Raw genomic sequence first — 20,501 nt, forward strand, 5'->3', positions numbered from 1 at the left:
TCAAGTATTTAATACTCTTATCAACATAGGAGTGGACAAATATGCTGCTTTATGCAAATGTATGTGCAGTATGTATTGATTATTGGAAATCAATTAACAACACAGAACAATGACAATTATTGTCCAGAAACCCTCACAGGTACTGCATTTAGCATGAAAATATGCTCAAATCATAACATGGCAAACTGCAGCCCAACAGGCAACAACAGCTGTCAGTGTGTCAGTGTGCTGACTTGACTATGACTTGCCCCAAACTGCATGTGATTATCATAAAGTGGGCATGTCTGTAAAGGGGAGACTCGTGGGTACCCATAGAACCCATTTTCATTCATATATCTTGAGATCGGAGGTCAAGGGACCCCTTTGTAAATGGGCATGACAGTTTTTCCTCGCCAAACTTTAGCGTAAGTTTGGAGCGTTATTTAGCCTCCTTTGTGACAAGCTTAGTATGACATGGTTGGTACCAATGGATTCCTTAGGTTTTTCTAGTTTCATATGATGCCTTTAAAACTGAGCTACAACCTAAAAATCGCAAATTGCGTCAATGCGTTAAAGAAATTAGTGCCGTTAAAACAAATTTGCGTTAACGTGTTATCCCGTTAACTTTGACAATTTATTCAGTTTATAAAGTGAAAATTAAACTGAACGTTCTGTTCGCAGGATCACTGAAATTAGTCGTCTTGGTCTGACCAGATTGTGGTGGTAATGGGCTGACCCTGATTTGCACGCAGCCCGGGAACACCAACACTGACTGTGATTACATTTGTGACATGGCCAACGGAGACGCATGTATGTGGTTGAGTGTTAACCAAAAATGTGTCACACTGCATCTGGATTTTATCCGTATACACTTGAAATGATGAGAGTAGAGAGGGTCTCTGTTGTGTCCAAGTCTGTTTCCCCGTCAATTTGTGTTTCCCTTTACATTAACTTAAACACAACCTTACCGTCAACCCAACCACGAAGGGAAGTAATGCGAGAAACAATACTTATTTTTGCCACCATGTTCCCAGATCTCAGAAAATAGCTTGGTGAGAACATTACTATCGATGAGAGAAATACAAAATAACAAAGACCCAAAGAAAATAATAAACAGGAATTGTTTAAATTTATTGAAGCACACGAGTAGAAAATACATGTCAGGGTGTAAAATTATGTTGATGTCCATTAAATCCCAGAGCAGGTGAAGCCGTTACTGCAGCATGAGAGCGTCTGGCAGCCGGAGCAGAAACGTCCACACAGATCCACTTCTGGGGAAACCCTTCATCTGCCGTCGGGGCTTCCAGGTTTTCCCGTCGACCGCGAACTCCAGAGTCATGCTCCTGTTGAGCGTGAGCACAGAGTCGCCTCTCACCACTGCCGTGAACAGCGAACCTTTGCTGTTGCTGAAGTGTCCGGGCAGAGACGACCACTGGCCCGAGCTCAGATTATAACAGTCTATGAGGCATCTCAGGAAGTCGTCAGACGGCCCGTTTCTCACGACGTACAGGTTGTCCCTGTGGCCGACCATGCTGTGTCCGTAGCTCTGGTGCCTGATCAGCGTGGTAACCAGCCGCCACTCGTCTTCCCTTGAGACGTACTCGTAGATCTCTGTGGTTTCCATCGGCCTCCATAAACACACAAATATCCTGCTCATGGCTTTGGTGCACGCTGCTCCCGCCGCCGGTCGAGGCAAGTGAGCAGCAAACCCCCACATCCCGGTCTTTACGTCGTATGTCTCCACAGATGACATCAACTTTCGCTCGTACTCTCCTCCGATGGCGTAAAGACGACCGTCTACACCCACGAGGCTGAGATTGTATCGCAGCTGTGCCGGACCGGAGATCCGGCTCCAGCTGTTGTTTTCGACGCTGTAGCAGAAAGAACAGTCGACGACTTGTTTGTGAAGTCCATGAACTCCTCCGACAATGTAAAGCTTGTTGTCTAAAACAGTCACTCCAGCCATGGAGGTGCTGGCCTCTAGCGGAAGATCTGTCAATACTTTCCAATTGTTACCAGTTTCATCCAGGTAGCAGACCGTCCTGGAGGCAGCGTGTACGGTTTCATCCACACCGCAGGTCACATGAGCGCCCACAGCCACGAAAACACTCGAGGTCAAAGATTCGACGTAGGAGATCAGGTTTGACGGTAAGGATTTCTTAACCTCCGCCTCTAGGTCGACGTACATGTTTCGGATGAACAGCGCAGCAACGTGGTAAAGATCCATGAGGCCGAAGGTTGCAGCGGTGTGATACATCAGCAAACAGTTGTCAGAGTCAATGAGGTTGATGAGATGCTTGGTGAGCAGCGCCACCTGCAGAAAAGCAGCACATTCGATGGCTTCAACGATGTCGTCGCCGTCCAGGTTGGGCTTTTCGCCGCGTAACACCGCCAAGGCGATAAGGAAACCTCGAGCATGCAGACACTTGAGGTGGATTTCTTCCTGCCGACACTCCTTCATCCCTGAGCGATACAGAGCTCGGAAATAGTCGCAGCTTTGAACCAGAAGCATCTTCTCCTCAGAGAAATGAGTGTCTCCGACCACGATGGTCAATTTAGCTGAGGAACAGCATGGCAGATATCTTTCGTCTGCGCCGCCACAGCTGCTGCCGTCCTCCAAATCACTGCCCTGTGCTGACATTGCAATTCTCTAACGGTCAAGAAAATATCCTCCATGGAAATGAAACCAGAGGTGGAAGCGTTTCCAAAAGTCCTGGAGAGGAGCCGGAGAGACGTGACTCAGTACGAAGCAGCTTCACTCTCTGTTCTTTCACAGGTTTCAAAAATAGACGCAGATAAAAATAGAAGAGAGAACAAATGACCTGAGTCACATTCATGTCGTGGGCAACATGTGAACACAGAGCCAGTGATATCTGCTGCTGCAAACTTAAAGGATCAGTTCAACCAAAGCACAAAAACATATTTTCTCACTTGGCATCTAGGCATGACAATAGCTTGTTTGATTCACAGAGAGTTTTCGGAGAGTTTGCTTTTACCAAAATACAGTGGAGATGAAAAGAACGTTAAAAATATCTCAACAATATCCACGACTTTATTGGAAACATTTCTCACTGGAACTACTTTTGGTAAAAGAATCTCAACGAAAACGATCCATATTTTACTACTACTAGTCAAAGCTGGAGGACACTCTCAGTATTCAGTATTTTATCTGCATATTTGGGCATTTAGTAACCTACAATTAAAAAATTAACACATGGCAGTTTTTATACCATTTTTAGACTCCATATATTTAAAGACAATTTATTTTAATTTTTTATTTGACTTTCAATTTTATTCCTTGTAGAGAGGAATTTGAAATGACGTAGAAAAGAAAACTTTTGAACAGTTACTAAACTCGAACACGAATTTTTTTTTGAAAAATCCCAATACTTTTACATTTGGGGGATATGTACTCAATTTCCGCAAAGTCCCGCCCCTTCCGGTGGACCACCATTGGTAGTCAACGACGAGAGACAAATCATTTTTTGACCCTGTTTGAATTGCACCATGAATCACACATATGATGTTCGTCAATTTAAGAGATAATATTGCAAGTCAAGAAAGTCTCAGTTTGTTGAAGTATCAGACTGTGAAAAATACGTAATTAGAGAGATGACACACCCAAAAGTCGCATAAATGACGTCTCTCTCTTTCTGAAACTACGATGCCTGTGTGTTTCCTACTGGTATGAACTCACACCAGCAACGGGTCTGATCCTTCTTATTCTTCCCGGATTATAAAAATACCAGGAGTCGCTGGATAAAACCCATCAGGTAAGATAACGTTTCATCTGTGCGTGGAACATAGCTCAGTTAGCACACTAGCTTGGGTTGGTGACGTTTATTGTGCGAGACGAGAGATGTAGTTCACTGAGCGGTTTCACACAAAACTAAATGATACTACGACAAACCTACAACAAAATGAGACTTTGACTTGCAAAATTATCTTTTAAATTGACAAACATCATATGTGTGATTTAAATGGGATACAAAAAAATTATTTGTGTCTCTCCATTGACTACCGTATATATTTTTTCTGAAATAAGGTCCCATGGGGTACTCTGGAAAGGACTTCGCCTCTCTATACATAGTATGTCAAATGCAGTATGCCAACCATACTAGGATGACCTGCTACAGCCGGTCAAATTTTGCAGTACGCAAGCCAGCATGCTTTTCTGGCTATTCTGACCATCACTCCTCTGCACAGCGGATATATGAGCAAGAGGGTCAAAGTTCAAGTGCATCCCAATTGTACATATACTGCATGCCACAGTAAGTACTTTGTAAGGGCAGCTGCAGTACGTACTAAAAGTAAAAAGAAAAAGTATGCGATTTGGAACACACCCTATATCTTGTTTGTCTAATCTGTACATAAACTTTGTGTTGATTTTAGCGACCCCTGTGGACAACAGCGGTAGTGTTTCCGAGACCCTTTAGGAAACCTCTCATTTTACTGCAGCAGTGAGTGAACAGTGATGTGATTACAGGGATGTCTAATAGGCCTGTGGGAAGACCCCCAAAAGTGCTTTAGTTTTCGAGATACCCCTACCGGAGGTAGAACAAAGCACAACAATGATTTTCATATTCTCCTAGGTCTCCCATATATGAAATGGATTCTTGTATAAAAATATTTTACTGCAAAAATGGTTAAATTGACAGATATTGTGACATAACCCATAAATAGAAAAAGCGCAAAATGAAGCCAGGCCGAATGGGAGATGGTACACCAAAGCTCATGTAATTTCATAATGCTAGCTCTGATTGATCCCAAATTTGATGTGATAATGGCCAGGGGGTTCCTCTACATGTGTGAAGAAACCGAATGTGAATATATTGATGCGTTGAGGAAATACAGTACTACAAACACATAAGTACAATAAGCGGTAGTATCAAATTTGAAGGTCTATGATGAATGTATTCATTTACTTTTAGGTAGCTTTGGCTGGGATTCTCCTAGAAACACCAATCAGGATTTTCTGGAATGGTATGACTGTGATGAATCCAGCAATATATGATATGTAACTGTAGCAGGTATGGTCAATGGTCTACATTAAGAAATGTATCATGTGTTCCAAGCATGAAATGGGGGTAAATGGCATATCTGCAGTCAATAGATACTTATTAATACACTTCAATCAGGTAGACACACCAGTTATTAAAAGTTTTGTATAAACTTAAATTTAAGGAGTAAATAAATGTTCTTGATGCAATTGCAAGTAATAATTTGCACTTAAACCTTTAAGTAAGGGATAATGTACAGCGAGCCGGTCATTGTTGGGGAATAAACCCTGACAGGGTGATGTGGCACCCCGATGCAAAGCATCTCCCTGAAGGGGTTTATTTCACAACAATGACCCACTAGCTGTACATTATCCCGCTTATTACATGGCTAATTACTTCAGAAATCAATAATTTGACACAAAAACGATCCTCCAGAGTCCGAGATCAGAACTGCGCGCATAGCAACGGTCTGTTATACATAGCAACTGTCTGTTATACATAGCAACGGTCTGTTACACATTGCAACGGTCTGTTATAAAGAAATAACAGAGAGTAGAACGCCATGATTGACCGATCAGAATCGAGTATTCAACAAAGTCATGTAATAAGTATGAATATATAACACCCATATGAACATAAAACGTTCCCTGGTCTATTTGTTTCTTGCTTTTTCCATCTTTTGAATGCAGCATGTCCATCCACATTATCTTCGGTCACAAAATGTGTCATGTTTGGACCGTCAGGAAAGGTGCACAAGCAAAACTCAGTTCACACTGAGAAATGCATTTGAATTTCATCACTGCAGTATGGGTGTGGGATGTTTCTGAGCTTTTGTGGAGCCGCTGGTTTCTGGAAGAACGTGGCCTCATGGATCCGTCTTCTGACTGTCTATTCTTTTCCAATGGGATTCCAGAGAAGTGCCTTTGGAAGATGTCTATGATGCCACATTGCTGGCTGATAGAGTATAGTCTAGACCTGCTCTATATGAAAAGTGGCTTTAGATAACTTCTGTTTTGATTTGATGCTATATAAATACCTTGAATTGAATACATTGCTCTCAGAACATGTTGGTTGAAAGCATCTTCAGTCGGGGAGTTGTACCGCAACACGTTCTCATCCCAACTCGTCACTCGTCATACGGAGGCTTTGTCAGACCCCTCTGCGTCACTTTTTGGTTGCAATGAACACGTTTTTGACGTTGGGAATTAAACAAAACCCTTGCTTAGGTTTAAGAAAGAACACCATGGTTGAGCTTAAAATTACTATTTTTGTACAGTGAAAACTGGCAAGCCGTTGTGAACACGGGACACGAATGAAGAGCTGATTGTAACGCCACAAAAACAGTTTTTTCCCCATGGCAGTGGGGCTCTCCAACAACCCATCCGCCCCCCTGTGACTGTCTCTCCCTCACACACACACTACGGCCCCCCCCCCCCCAACCCCTCTACCCCGACACTGACTCTCCCCCTCTCTCATACACTCTCAATACCACCCCCTACAGTATCCCTCTCTCTCCCTCTCTCTCCCTCTGATACCTGATTGTTTTGTTTGCACACCGACAATATTTGCACTATCTGTTTATACCATGTTTATTTTATAGCTTATTTTGTAAATTGTACATTTTTTATTCTTATTTTATTCTAACGTTTATCTATTCTTTGTTATTATACTGTTTGCCTCGCACCAATAAGCCAAAGAAAATTCCTCGTGTATACCCCTTACACCTGGCAATAAACACCTTTCTGATTCTGAAAGTGACACTTAACACACGGAACAGCGGTCTCCTGGATGAAAGCCTTGTGTTTGTTGGACCCATCCACTTTCTCGCCCGCCCTGTGTGTCTCTTTCACTCTTTAAACTACGTCTCCAAAGCACTTTTTCTGAGTGTTTACTGTTGCCGCGGATGAGTTTACATTGTAGATAATGGAAATCCCAGTGTGTCTCATACCGGCGCTAAAGGGTGCCTTGTGCGATAATATCGAACGCCGACGGACGTGAAAAAGTATTGATATTTGATGCTCTGGGAATGAGAACGGGCTGTGGGCTACTGATATATCGGTTGTGGATGCCAAACTTCCTCATCAGGTCATCCACTAATCGGAAGGTCGGTGGTTCGATCCCTAGCTCATCCGATCACATGCCAATGTGTCCTTGAGCAAGACGCTTAACCCCAAACTGCTTCTGAAGGCTGAGCAATCGGTGTGTGAATGAGTATTTAGATTACACCCTGATGGGCAAAGTTGGCAACTTAGCATACTCTGCTATCAGTGTACTGTAATGTGTGTGTGAATGGGTGAATGCTGACATGTAGTGTAAAGCGCTTTGAGTGGTCAGAAGACTAGAAAATGCTATATAAATGCAAGTCCATTAACCATTAATGGAGGGCATATTTTCTTGCCACAGGCAATTTCTCTTCCAAGCTTCCAAGATAATCCAAAGTTTGACATTTATTGTAAATCAGTGAGGTCTTCAGCTTTGTAAAAGCTGTCATTTTCCCTTTTCTATACAAGCTACTTGTGGTGTCACAGCCTATGGGGGGGTGGCATGCAGGTAGACAATCATAGAATTGAACTCCAAGTTTCTGTGAAATAGCACAGATTGGGTACATATATTTCATTGCATTTGATGATAAGGCAAGAATGTGACTGTGCAAGGTGTATTGGCTCAACACTTATCTAGTGTCAGCCTCCTCCTCGTTACTGTATAGGTCTACAAAGCTTTTTCTACCTGTGACTGGCTGACCATCTTGACCTCTAACCATTTTCAAAGCCTCCTGCCAAAGAGGCAGAGATTCTCTGTGGTCCTGTATCATCTTTGCTCCCGCTGCACTTTCTGTAGTTTGGAACATTTGCTTTTCCTGTAATAACATATGTAGGTGTTTTGAGTTAAACCGTGCTTCTTTGTTTCCTTTCAAGATCAATTATTTTATTGTTGGGGAATGGTTGTATCAAAGACAATAGCCACACCGTTGAAGTCCTCCTATCCTGTTAAAGGCCATGACACACCAAGCCGACGTTTGGCCATCAGACAGTTTGGGGATGTCGCCGAGCGTCCGTCGACCTCGTTTTTTTTCGGTGTGTCCAGCACCCTCTAGTCTGCCCGTGTCGGAGGTTTTTCAGCCAATTCAGCGTGTTGAATCAGTGGTGGTGCTCATCGGTGAGAGAAATCACTCTGATTGGCTGTTCAGCTTAAACGAATCAGTGCACGAGAACAGAAACAGAAGTGAGGAAAGCAAGCCAACGAGTAAAGTCAAGAGGACAAACACTGAAGACTCTTCTAATTTTTCATCTTCATCTCATCTGATCATTCCAATATACGGATATTTTCACAGCAACATGAACATCTAGAATGAAGCTAAGTGGTGAGTGAGAGTGGTGTAAAAATGGTCGGCAGATGCTGCTTAGTTTCATGTGCGTATCATAACGGCTTGTATATCCACCATCCTCGGTTCTCCTATTTCTCTTTTTGAATAATGAATACAGACTACTGCCACCTGCTGTTGTGGAGAGTTAATTCCTCTCACACAGGCGCAGAACGAGTTCAAATGTGTTCAAATGCAACTTGTCGGCCAAGACGAAAACAACATGAGGCAACGCAAAAGTCTGCCGCATCGCCGCTAGTTCTTTGATGTCAGCTTGGTGTATCTGGGCCTTAAGGCTGCATCTTTGTTTAGTACAGATCCCCGCAAAAAAAGGCTGCAATCTTCCTCCAGATGCTCTCACCTAGGTCGCTGAATGTCTGAAAGTGTGAGTTCTGGAGACCCTGCAGAAGAGCCATGCCATCAATGACGTACGCAGATGGTTCCTCTGAATTCGGTATTCAGAGTTTGTTGTTTCTGAGAAGGTTGCAAAAGAGCTTTCATGGTTCCTGAAGGGCTTCTGAACTCTTCTCATCAGTGTCAGAAAGGTATTTCATGTTATCCACTATGCTGTGGTTACTGACATCAGCCATCTTGTGAGGGGGACCCGGAAAATGAAAACACTGTGAAACTTTCATAGACATGAAAAAGTAATTTGTGACCAGCAAACAAGATCGCATGGATTCAAATGTGCTCTTCCAAAGACATCTTGCTGTTTCCAAGCAGAGGGAGATGCTCATGAACTTGCTGCTGTCCCTCTGTCTCTGTGTAATGATGATGGAAGCCTCAGGAAAACAACAAAGGCTGACTTTGCTAAGAAAATTGAGACTGTAGTTGAGGAAATACAGCAACTACTGAATTACTGAACTACATGAATCTGCGTACATCATTGATGGCATGGTTCTTCTGCAGGGTCTCCACAACTCAGACTTTCAGACGTTCAATGACCTAGAACAGTGGTTCTCAAAGTTTTTTCACCAAGTACCACCTCAGAAAATATTTGGCTCTCCAAGTACCACCATTATGACCGATGTTAAAATACAGTAGCGTAGGCCTACCCTATTTAGCAATGCACAGTTCACGCAGGAGGCAAATTTATTCCTAATAAGAATATTACTTATTGTTGACTTTTGTCAAAGGGGTAGCACTAGAACTGGTACTTAAACTCTTCCACACAACTCTCATACTACGCAAGGGGCCGCCTCTCACACTAGGCGAGCTTGCGTACCACCAGTGGTACGCGAGCTCGGTGGTGTAGTTACCTTTAACAAGTAGTTACCGTAAACAAATATTGCGATTTTAACAAATACTGCGATTCGAAAATTGCAGTAGGCCATATCGATGCAATTTTGATAATCGTGCAGCACTACTCCATCTGTGAGGACAAAAGAGAACAGGAGTCCATGCACTAGCCTTGATGAGCTGAGATGCAGTTTGGCATCCACAATCAATGAATAAGCGGCACAACATCCCCTGACTGAAGATGCTTTCAAGCAACATGTTCTGAGAGCAATGTATTCAATTCAAGGTATTAATATAGCATCAAATCATAACAAAAGTTATCTAAAGACACTTTTCATATAGAGCAGGTCTAGACCATACTCTATCAGCCAGCAATGTGGCATCATAGCCATCTTCCAAAGGCACTTCTCTGGAATCCCATTGGAAAAGAATAGACAGTCAGAAGACGGATCCATGAGGCCACGTTCTTCCAGAAACCAGCGGCTCCACAAAAGCTCAGAAACATCCCACACCCATACTGCAGTGATGAAATTCAAATGCATTTCTCAGTGTGAACTGAGTTTTGCTTGTGCACCTTTCCTGACGGTCCAAACATGACACATTTTGTGACCGAAGATAATGTGGATGGACATGCTGCATTCAAAAGATGGAAAAAGCAAGAAACAAATAGACCAGGGAATGTTTTATGTTCATATGGGTGTTATATATTCATACTTATTACATGACTTTGTTGAATACTCGATTCTGATCGGTCAATCATGGCGTTCTACTCTCTGTTATTTCTTTATAACAGACCGTTGCAATGTGTAACAGACCGTTGCTATGTATAACAGACAGTTGCTATGTATAACAGACCGTTGCTATGCGCGCAGTTCTGATCTCGGACTCTGGAGGATCGTTTTTGTGTCAAATTATTGATTTCTGAAGTAATTAGCCATGTAATAAGCGGGATAATGTACAGCTAGTGGGTCATTGTTGTGAAATAAACCCCTTCAGGGCGATGCTTTGCATCGGGGTGCCGCATCACCTTGTCAAGGTTTATTCCCCAACAATGACCGGCTCGCTGTACATTATCCCTTACTTAAAGGTTTAAGTGCAAATTATTACTTGCAATTGCATCAAGAACATTTATTTACTCCTTAAATTTAAGTTTATACAAAACTTTTAATAACTGGTGTGTCTACCTGATTGAAGTGTATTAATAAGTATCCTTTGACTGCAGATATGCCATTTACCCCCATTTTATGCTTGGAACATGTGATACATTTCTTAATGTAGACCATTGACTATACCTGCTACAGCTACATATCATATATTGCTGGATTCAGTACAGTCATACCATTCCAGAAAATCCTGATTGGTGTTTCTATGACAATCCCAGCCAAAGCTAACTAAAAGTAAATGAATACATTCATCATAGACCTTCAAATTTGATACTTCCGCTTATTGTACTTATGTGTTTGTAGTACTGTATTTCCTCAACACATCAATATATTCACATTCTGTTTCTTCACACATGTAGAGGAACCCCCTGGCCATTATCACATCAAATTTGGGATCAATCAGAGCTAGCATTATGAAATTACATGAGCTTTGGTGTACCATCTCCCATTCGGCCTGGCTTCATTTTGCGCTTTTTCTATTTATGGGTTATGTCATAATATCTGTCAATTTAACCATTTTTGCAGTAAAATATTTTTATACAAGAATCCATTTCATATATGGGAGACCTAGGAGAATATGAAAATCATTGTTGTGCTTTGTTCTACCTCCGGTAGGGGTATCTCAAAATTTTGGGTGTCTTCCCACAGGCCTATAAGCTCTGTGAGCTCAGATCAGTTTGAAGAACAACAGCAGCTTTTTGTTTGCGTCTTTACATCTGTTTTCTGTTGATCTGTCTCTTTACATTCACTTACAGTGAAGTGGAGGAGGGGCTGACCTACATTAGGGCTCTTTGGGACAGTAATACACCAGGTCATATGACCCGGCCGCTGCCTCCTCAGCTAAAACAATCCCACCGGCTCTTGCAGTTTATGAGCAGGCAGAGGGCATTCTGGGAAACGTTGCGCTGCTGCTTTGATCTATCCGATGAGCTGCAGGTGCTCCACTCGGTTACAGCACGACAAAAGAAGAAACAATGTCAGGGGATGAAATTATACGACTACACAGACAAATGCACTATAATACTGCAGAATGTTGTTACCACCAAGTAGAAATACAATATATTATGTGGAAAAAAAGGATGTAAATAAGTTTATTTCAATTGATAATCTATGTGTTTTTTACAGCACATTTACCTGCCCAGCAGCAACCACCAGAAGGACACATTTAGAGACTAGCTAGTGATCATAGTGGAGCATTTAGCAGCTAAAGAGACAGATATTTTCCTCAGAAGTTGGTTGAGACCAAAAATAGAGCTAAAAGAGAGAGAATATTGGACTTTCACACATCAGGTGACACAAACGTGGCTAAAAAATGAATGATCATGTTGCTCTGTAACTGCTGGATGTGTATATAAGCAACTGTTATGCTAACATATTAGCTTAAAATGTGATGATATTTTAATGTGGAGGTCAAAATTTGTTTCCCAGGCGCCCAAATGGCCAAAGAAAATTGTATCTTATTGCAGGTTTAAAGGACCAGTGTGTAACAATTAGGGGGATCTATTTGCAGAAATGGAATATAATATTAATAAGTGTGTTTTCTTTAGTGTATAATCACCTGATAATAAGAATTGTTTTGTTTTCGTTGCCTTAGAGCCGTTTATATCTACATAGGGAGCGGGTCCTCTTCACAGAGTCCACCATGTCGCACTGCCATGTTTCTACAGCAACCCAGAACGGACAAACCAACCTCCATTAACTTTTCCTGCTCCGCTCGCCACTGGTTTTGGCACGTGACCTCGATGCTGCGGCTCCACCGCCCGATCTCTACTGTGCAGACTCTGGCTCCAAATTACGTAAAAAGCGCAAGATGGCAGTGCTCGTATCCGGGATATTCTGGCTTCACTTCTGTACAGTGGGAGGAAGTGGGGACATGTCATCCATCTTTATAGACAGTCTATGGTTTAAATATCATAATGAGCTCATGTGGAGTTGATCAGTGTGCAAGAGTTTGTATTGCATCTATTGTTATAAATATAGCGCATGTGTGTGGAATTTAAAAAGTATTCAAATTGAAACAGGTGGATAAGTAACATAACCAAAGACAAAAAATGTATTAATGTATTACGAAAATGCCAGAAACTGTATATGCATGTGTTGATATATAAACAGTATCTGTAGCATACATTATTTTTTAGTTAAAAAAGCCACGGAAGTATAATAAGTGGGAGTATGCAGGAGAACATGAGGGATAACGCAGACAACTGCGCAATAATATCATCACATTATCTCACATTTACCTTGTCTCATGCACTCTTAGTGTTTTTTGAAAGGCATTCTGGGAAATGTAGGAAACCACTGCAGATGAATCAGGCTGAGACACAGGGCAGTGGGTTCACCTGAATGTAAACAATGGGATTTTGTCATATACCTGTTATTAAATTCCCTATTATTTAATTTCATTCATTGCATTTCAAAATTTATTTCGAACATGTAGAATATATATATATATATATACATATATATATACATTAGTATAGTATAAGTATTAGTATTATAATACTTATTACAACTTTATATCATTGTCATTATTATTCTTATTTATAAAATTGTTTTAATTGTTTTATTATATGTGATTATTTTGAAGCATCTGTTCTCTTCCTTTCTGATGAGCCGCATCACTGCCCGAGTGATCCTGAATCATTGCGCCTAATCCTACTACGTAAAACTAGTCCACCTCTTTCCTCACTGTTTTATAGCTCCCTTTTGTGTTACCGACTTTAAATTCACTGTGAATCGATACTACTCGTCAAACCGGTTTTTACTCACGTGTTAGTTTGAGTATGAAATCGTAGGTTATGTAATGTTCAGCGGGGGGTGCGCAGGCGGAAGGATCTGATCTTTAGTAAATATGGGCACCGGCAGGCGGCGGAGCGGGAGGTAGAGTGGCGCGTTTCTCTGGATGCTGCTTAGACCGGCTGACTCTTCTCTTTGACCGGACTACCAGCGGATACTCACCGTGTTACCGTCTCATTTCGCGCCGTTAAAAAGAAGCGAGGACACGGCTGTTGTCTGTGGATTTATGTCTCGGCGTATCTTGATGTTTTGAAGCAGCATGCTGCTCACTAAGCTCGGCTCCTTCTCTCACATGTCGTCCAGTATGGATCTACCGGCGAAGCTGCATCAAGGTAACGTTAAGACTTAACACTTTGAGTCGATTTTCATCATCTGAAAACCCAAATATATTCAATTTAACCTAGCCGATTGCTTCAGATTATCGTGTCCTCACACTTTAGAGCTTAAGATCAGCTAAAAATTGCTATTTTAACAGAAAAAATCCAAATAAGGCTTAAACTCGCACATTTTCAAACCACTCCTGGTTTATCTTTAGTGGATGCGTGCTGCTGCATGACCTTTAGATAATACAGTCTGGGGCCATTTTGAAAGCCAGGTGTTGGTGCCAAAATGTGTTATTATGTCGTAATAACATCTATATCCTCTTTGTTGAAACATTATGATTGTTTTTTTTACTTGAATCACATTGATAACATGGTTTAAATGGTTTGATATTGGAGATGATCCACCATTTTTAAACGTCTGGCACGAGAACAACAGGGGTCGTCTGAGGACATTGTGGGTTAATGTGGCTGCATGTATTCACTGCTTCTTTTTGGTGTATTATCTGAGCAAATGTAGCATTTTTCTCGTATATTAAAGAGTAATTGTTAAGATAACAAAAACAACACGCAGAGGAATAAAACGCATGGTTTGTGTGTGTGTGGGGGGGGAGGGGGAGGGTATAGATTTTGGCGCAACATTTCACTCCAACCCTCCAATTCACATGTAAATCTTAATGTTTTTTTTCTTTTCTTTGTTTTTTTAGCTAAAGCGGACAAGCAGCCCTTTGAGAAGCTGTACCGGCTGGGTTCAGTGCTCGGCAGCGGAGGATTCGGCACGGTTTACTCGGCGGTCCGCCTCGCCGACGGGCTGCCGGTAAGAGAAAAGCGCGGAGAGCTGCTTTGTTTTGGTCGCAGCAGCACATGGCCGCGGCTAACCAGCAGCAGCAAGCTACACACTGCAACCAGCGGCGCTTCCGGGCTCTGCCTTCAAAATAAAAGCCGCACTTAACTATTCAAAATGTAATCCTAAAGGGAGATTAGTATTTAATACTCTTATCAACATGGGAGTGGAGACAGATTGATTGAGTGATTTATAGATAGATAGAAGATGTACTTTATTGATCCCAAATTGGGAAATTATTTTGTCACAGCAGCAGCTTATCCAAGCAATGCGCAGTAAATATACACTAAATATACATATCAACACCAGAGATAATATCTATAGTATACACAATATAAATAATATATTAGAATACACTATCTACCTTTTAACATGCACTATCTGCAACCATCTTGGACTCTAACCACTGGCGCACTTTACACTTACTTTACACTATACATCCTATTTACCACTTTATAGACTGCACATATGTACATATTACATTTATTAATTGCACATTCTACATTTATTTATTTATTTATTGACGGACTGCACACACTATGTTCACCCATTCACTCTGTATCTTTTATATCTCTATCGTTTTTATAATTTTTGTATACCTTTACCTCTCCTGTGTTTCACTCTGTTTGCTGATGTTGCTGCTTTGACAGCTGAATTTCCATCCGGGGATTAATAAAGGTTTATCTTATCTTAGATAGATAGATGTACTTTATTGATCCCAAAATTGTGAAATTATTGTGTTACAGCAGCAGCTTCTCCAAGCAATGCACAGTAACGGTACATAAAATGTACTATATATCCATACTTTTTGGAAAATCTCTTATATATTTGTTTGTTGACTTTTACAGCACTTGCTATTATTTTTATTTTCTCTTAATATGTTATGCACCAAAATACCAAGGCAAATTCCTTGTATGTGAAAACCTACTTGGCAATACGTTTTGACTTTGTGCTTTTATTTTGAAGGCAGTGTCTATTCCCTGTACTTCCTGTTTCACTATTGCAGTTATCTAGCTTAGTTCTGCCTGGCATGTGGTCTTTGTTTTCACAAAGAAACGTGGTCTATGAAGCTTTACACTCTTCTTATTTTGAAAAATAATCTTGCTACTTTGCTTTATACTCTTTGGGGAACAGGAAGTGGTTACATGTTTGATAATATTTTCATGAAATAACCCCAAACTGGAGGGAAAATCCTGTTAATACATTATAAAAAGCTCTTTATGTGTTTTTACATAATTTATTCTACCCTTTTATATTGTATGTTATGTATAACTGTATGGAGGCTGTGCTAATGGTGTTTATTTTTACATGCAGGTGGCGGTGAAACATGTGTGCAGGGACAGAGTGACTGAGTGGGGCTCTCTGGTGAGATTTTACCTGCAGATTAACTGTTTTATACAACTTCCTGTCAGATTGATAACCACTTCAGCTGCTATATTAGTTAGTTAATCCTTAAACTAAAAAGGCAGTCTCATTGAGATCAAGATCATTTATCAACAGAAGCCTGTGTACAAGAAAAAAAACATTGACAAAACAATTAAAATACACTATTTACATACACAATAGACAAATTAGTTCCACATTTAAGCATTACAAGTGGTATTTAAAACACCTAAATATATTTTAACGTCTTCAAATGGATTAAGAGATTTGAATTTAAATTTGGGCTCTTTCTATCCTGCAGTAGAATAATTTTTAAAGACAGTTCAGTTTCTGGGCTCAGTGTGAACATGTGTTGCAGTTACAGTAAGCTGAAAATGAACTTTGACATAACTTTACTGTATTTGGCAGTAATCAGAGAGCAGACGTAACGAGGAATTTCCTCAGTTGGGTTTTATAAAGTGTGTTTATGCATTTTCAGGTTATACATAAAAAACAGAACAGTATGTACAATGTGGAGTGGAAGAAAGGATTATATTAATGAGTTATGAATAGATAAGGAACAAGACTAGGCCCTTGTGGGACACATTTACTAACCTTAAGAGCACTTGATTTGAAACGGTTTGAAATGAATGATAATGTACAGCATTATGTGCATATACATTACATCAGGTTTTTGCATGTATTCATTGTTGTTATCTGTCAACAATATGAAATGTATTATAATTCATGGACAGAGAGTTGATGATATATTTCTCTCTCAGTGCGGCACGGTGGTTCCTCTGGAGATCGTGCTGTTGAAGAAGGTGGGCGGGGCGTTTAGTGGCGTGGTGCGGCTGTTGGACTGGTGGGAACGGGCGGACGGCTGGCTGATGGTGATGGAGCGTCCCGAGTCGGGGCAGGACCTGTTTGATTACATCACAGAGCGCGGCGCGCTGGACGAGGCGGCGGCGTGTGGCATCTTCCTGCAGGTGCTGGAGGCGGTGCGTCACTGCTACACCTGCGGCGTCGTCCACCGAGACATCAAGGACGAGAACCTGCTAGTGGACCTGAGGACCGGACAGATCAAACTCATCGACTTCGGCTCAGGGGCCCTCCTCAAAGACGCCGCCTACACCGAGTTCGATGGTGAGTCTGATCATCTGATAGAATCTAAGAGCTGCTTCGGCAGTTACTGTTTTATACTGGTGCAGTCGTCATGGCAACAGCAAATTCAAAGAAGATAAAGGAGGGGATTTTTCCCATTTGGTTTGGCTATTTAAATTTAGAATCTTGAAGATCTCCGCTTCCTTCACTTTGGCGGCACCCATGGCGATAATATGGATTTCACCTCCCATCTGTGCAATATCGCCAGACATGCCCAGTTCGTAATCCTGCCAATGTAAGCGCTTTCATTAGCGATGATCAGTCACTTCCTGCCTGACATGATGTTGTTGTCATGACGACTGCAACAGCATTAAAGATCCTCATCAGACTGTTTCATATTATCGAATAGATAAAATAGCTAACGCCCCCTTCCTCTTCTTTCTCCCTCCAGGTACACGGGTGTACAGTCCTCCGGAGTGGATTCGGTTCCGCCGGTACCACGGTCGCTCGGCCACCGTCTGGTCTCTTGGCGTGCTGCTATACGACATGGTGTGTGGGGACATCCCCTTCGAACAGGACGAGGAGATCCTGAGAGGACGGGTCTACTTCAGACGCAAAATCTCCTCAGGTCAGTCCGAGCGTGACGAGTCCACTCTGCTCAGATCACAGGATCAGGTTTCAGATTGGAAGCTCTGAACGAGAGATGTGTTAATGTTCATCTCTTCACTTTTCTGTCACAGATTGCCAGCAGCTGATTGGCTGGTGTCTGAGCCAGCAGCCGTCTGAGCGGCCGACACTGGAGCAGATCCTCCTCCACCCCTGGGTGACCGGCAGCGACGGGAAGCACACAGACAGCGATGGCATCACATTCCACACCATCACAGCTGACTCCTCCTCCTCCAGCCAGTAGAGCCTCTAATTGGTCAACGCGAGGCTGCCTTGGAGGAAGTAGCATTGACTTGATTGACAGCTGCCTCCTGGTGGGGTTTGAATGTCCTCGTGCGTCTGGCGTTGTCGCTGCGAGGAAGCGTTTTCTGGTGACGGGAGCGAGTCGTGGACATGGTTCAGGATGACTCTGTGTTGCTCCACAGCGCTCCCTCCTGTTCACAGAAGATGGAGCTGCTCTTTTTAGAGCCTCAACACCTGTCGGGTGTTCTTGTTTGTTTGAGTGCCTTGAATTTGAAAGCTGCTATGGGCGACGTGTTGCAGATCAGGAGTTGATCTGGAGGTGTGGAGGGTTCTTCAGAGGTTCCTTTAGTTCAGATAATAAAGTTCTAACATAAAATATATGTGGTTAAATCAAAGAAGAATCCTGTTCTTTTCCAAGGAAAATGTTTTTTGTACAGAGTGATTTTGATCATCTGACAGCAAGAAAATGAATAACAGGATTTCCCAAAAACATCTCCATAATTTTAAAGAACGTTTCCCTGTCCTCTGAGGAACCACCCTCCACCCGCCAAAACACAGCCCACCCACCCTGTGATGTCAGCAAAGAGACGGGCGAAGACCCCTCACTTGCTGACGTGAAACACATTCAACACACACACCTCTGTAGACTCGGGAGTCTCAGTTCTGATACCAAAACATGACTTTTTGATACTTTTACTCTGCTGAGTATAAACGTTTTCTTCATGTAGCAAACATATCACATACTTCAGGGTTTACTTTTGTCAGATTACAAACAGGCGAGGACTTTTCCTGATTAAAATACAGGCTAAAAGTAACAATTATGATTTTAAATCCAGAATTATCTGATAAAAGAAGTAAGTCTGACAGTTCTCTCTGGTAGCTGACGTCCTGACCCTCTTGAAGCAAAACTTTATTTTTTTACAGTCGAGGTTCATCAAGACAGTTGGTTGTTTTCTTTGTTCAAGCAAGGCTGGTTATTGTTTGAAATTTTTCGGATGTCTGTTGATACGATACCCGAGTTTCAGTATTGATTCCACAACGATATCTCATCACTTTGTCTGAAAACATAATGTCCTCCATCTTCCCTCTCCCTCGGTCTCTGAGTGTAAAATGCACAGTCAATGCAAATATTCAGTTTTGTATTTTGAATACACTGTATTTGTTTGTTTTTTTAGATTTTTTTAAATATATTTTCTACTTGCTATGTTGTATTTATTTAGTAGTAGAGACATTCCTCCTCCTTTGGTTGTTTAAGTTGTTTAACTTTTCTAAAATGTTTTTAATTTTTGTATTTTTTTTTTTTTTTAATTCTTCCTGAAAACAAGAATAAAATCAGGTTCAAGTTTGAGTTTTAACAAATTCCTCAGATGCTTATTTCATTTGGTGGTTTTTGCTGTTGTATACAATTGTGACAGGAATAAAGAAAATATTTTTTTCATGGAAATCTTTCGAATTAAACCTGTTTGAATATAAACTGATTTTCTGTGTGGTGTCTTTGCTCTTTTAAGACGCTTTTCTTTATACAAACCTCATTACTTAAAAAATGACCTCAGATTTGCATTATTTTCTCCAAACCTCCTTTCTATTGATCCAGGGAGTCATTAATAAAGGAGGAAAAAAACATTAATTTCACATTATGTTTAAGACCACCTTGAACAACCACTTAATTTTGTGACCATTTATTTAATAATATTAAGAATCTAGGGAGACAAAATTGACATAATTACTTGTCAAAACTCTTTAATTCTCATTTCAAGGGTTTATCAAGAAGGTTCATAGTCTTCTATTAAGGAAACAAACGTTGAAATTCCAGAGTAACTTTAATTTAAATCGGAAACATGACTCAGTACTTTTAAGTCTTGAATTGAAGGTAATCAGTGTGATTTCATGTAATAAGACTTTGGCTAAATATATTGGGCCATCTCACATTTATAACCATTTAATAATCCTTTAAACAGTGCAATAGAAAAACACACTAAACCTCACTTTTAATTTTCATATAATGGAGAAATGGACACATATCTTCAATCTTACTGGTTCATAGTGTGTTAATACTAAATAATTGAGATTGAGACAGCAGAACTTTTTAAAATCTATTTTTAAAATACAATCTGATTTCCAATATGAATTAATTATTTCCACCTGCATTTTTGAATGAAGTATTTTCGTTTAAAAAAATATGTGTATATTTTAATTTTGTTTGTTTCTTTATTTACACAGACAAATTTAAATATCCTTTACTTGTACCTATTAATTGACATCAGTGATATTTTCTGTGATCTTCCTTCAGGGTGTTTTTATATTTATTTATTATTTATTTATATTGTTTCTATAGAAGCTGTTTCTTGTGTCTGCAGCGACACCATGTGGCAGCTACTGAGAAGACAGAAACCGGGAATCACTGAAAAGTAGCCTACTACAAGA

At 41.0% G+C, this 20,501-nt stretch overlaps 2 protein-coding genes across 2 annotated transcripts; one reads left to right on the forward strand and one right to left on the reverse strand.

The window, feature by feature from the left end:
- Positions 1-1,101: 1,101 nt before the first annotated feature.
- kbtbd13b (kelch repeat and BTB domain containing 13b) lies at positions 1,102-2,851 on the reverse strand. Its single transcript, XM_074634352.1, has one exon. It carries the CDS (start codon positions 2,618-2,620, stop codon positions 1,193-1,195), a length of 1,428 nt encoding a protein of 475 aa, XP_074490453.1. The 5' UTR covers positions 2,621-2,851; the 3' UTR covers positions 1,102-1,192.
- Positions 2,852-13,595: 10,744 nt separating this feature from the next.
- LOC141766602 (serine/threonine-protein kinase pim-3-like) lies at positions 13,596-19,551 on the forward strand. Its single transcript, XM_074633573.1, has 6 exons — positions 13,596-13,870; positions 14,566-14,675; positions 16,017-16,067; positions 16,847-17,210; positions 17,620-17,796; positions 17,909-19,551. The coding sequence occupies exons 1-6, from the start codon at positions 13,798-13,800 to the stop codon at positions 18,076-18,078; spliced, it is 945 nt and encodes a 314-aa protein (XP_074489674.1). The 5' UTR covers positions 13,596-13,797; the 3' UTR covers positions 18,079-19,551.
- Positions 19,552-20,501: the final 950 nt, after the last annotated feature.

The sequence above is a fragment of the Sebastes fasciatus genome, chromosome 4 (genome assembly GCF_043250625.1).
Source record: "Sebastes fasciatus isolate fSebFas1 chromosome 4, fSebFas1.pri, whole genome shotgun sequence".
Taxonomy (NCBI): Eukaryota; Metazoa; Chordata; class Actinopteri; order Perciformes; family Sebastidae; genus Sebastes; species Sebastes fasciatus.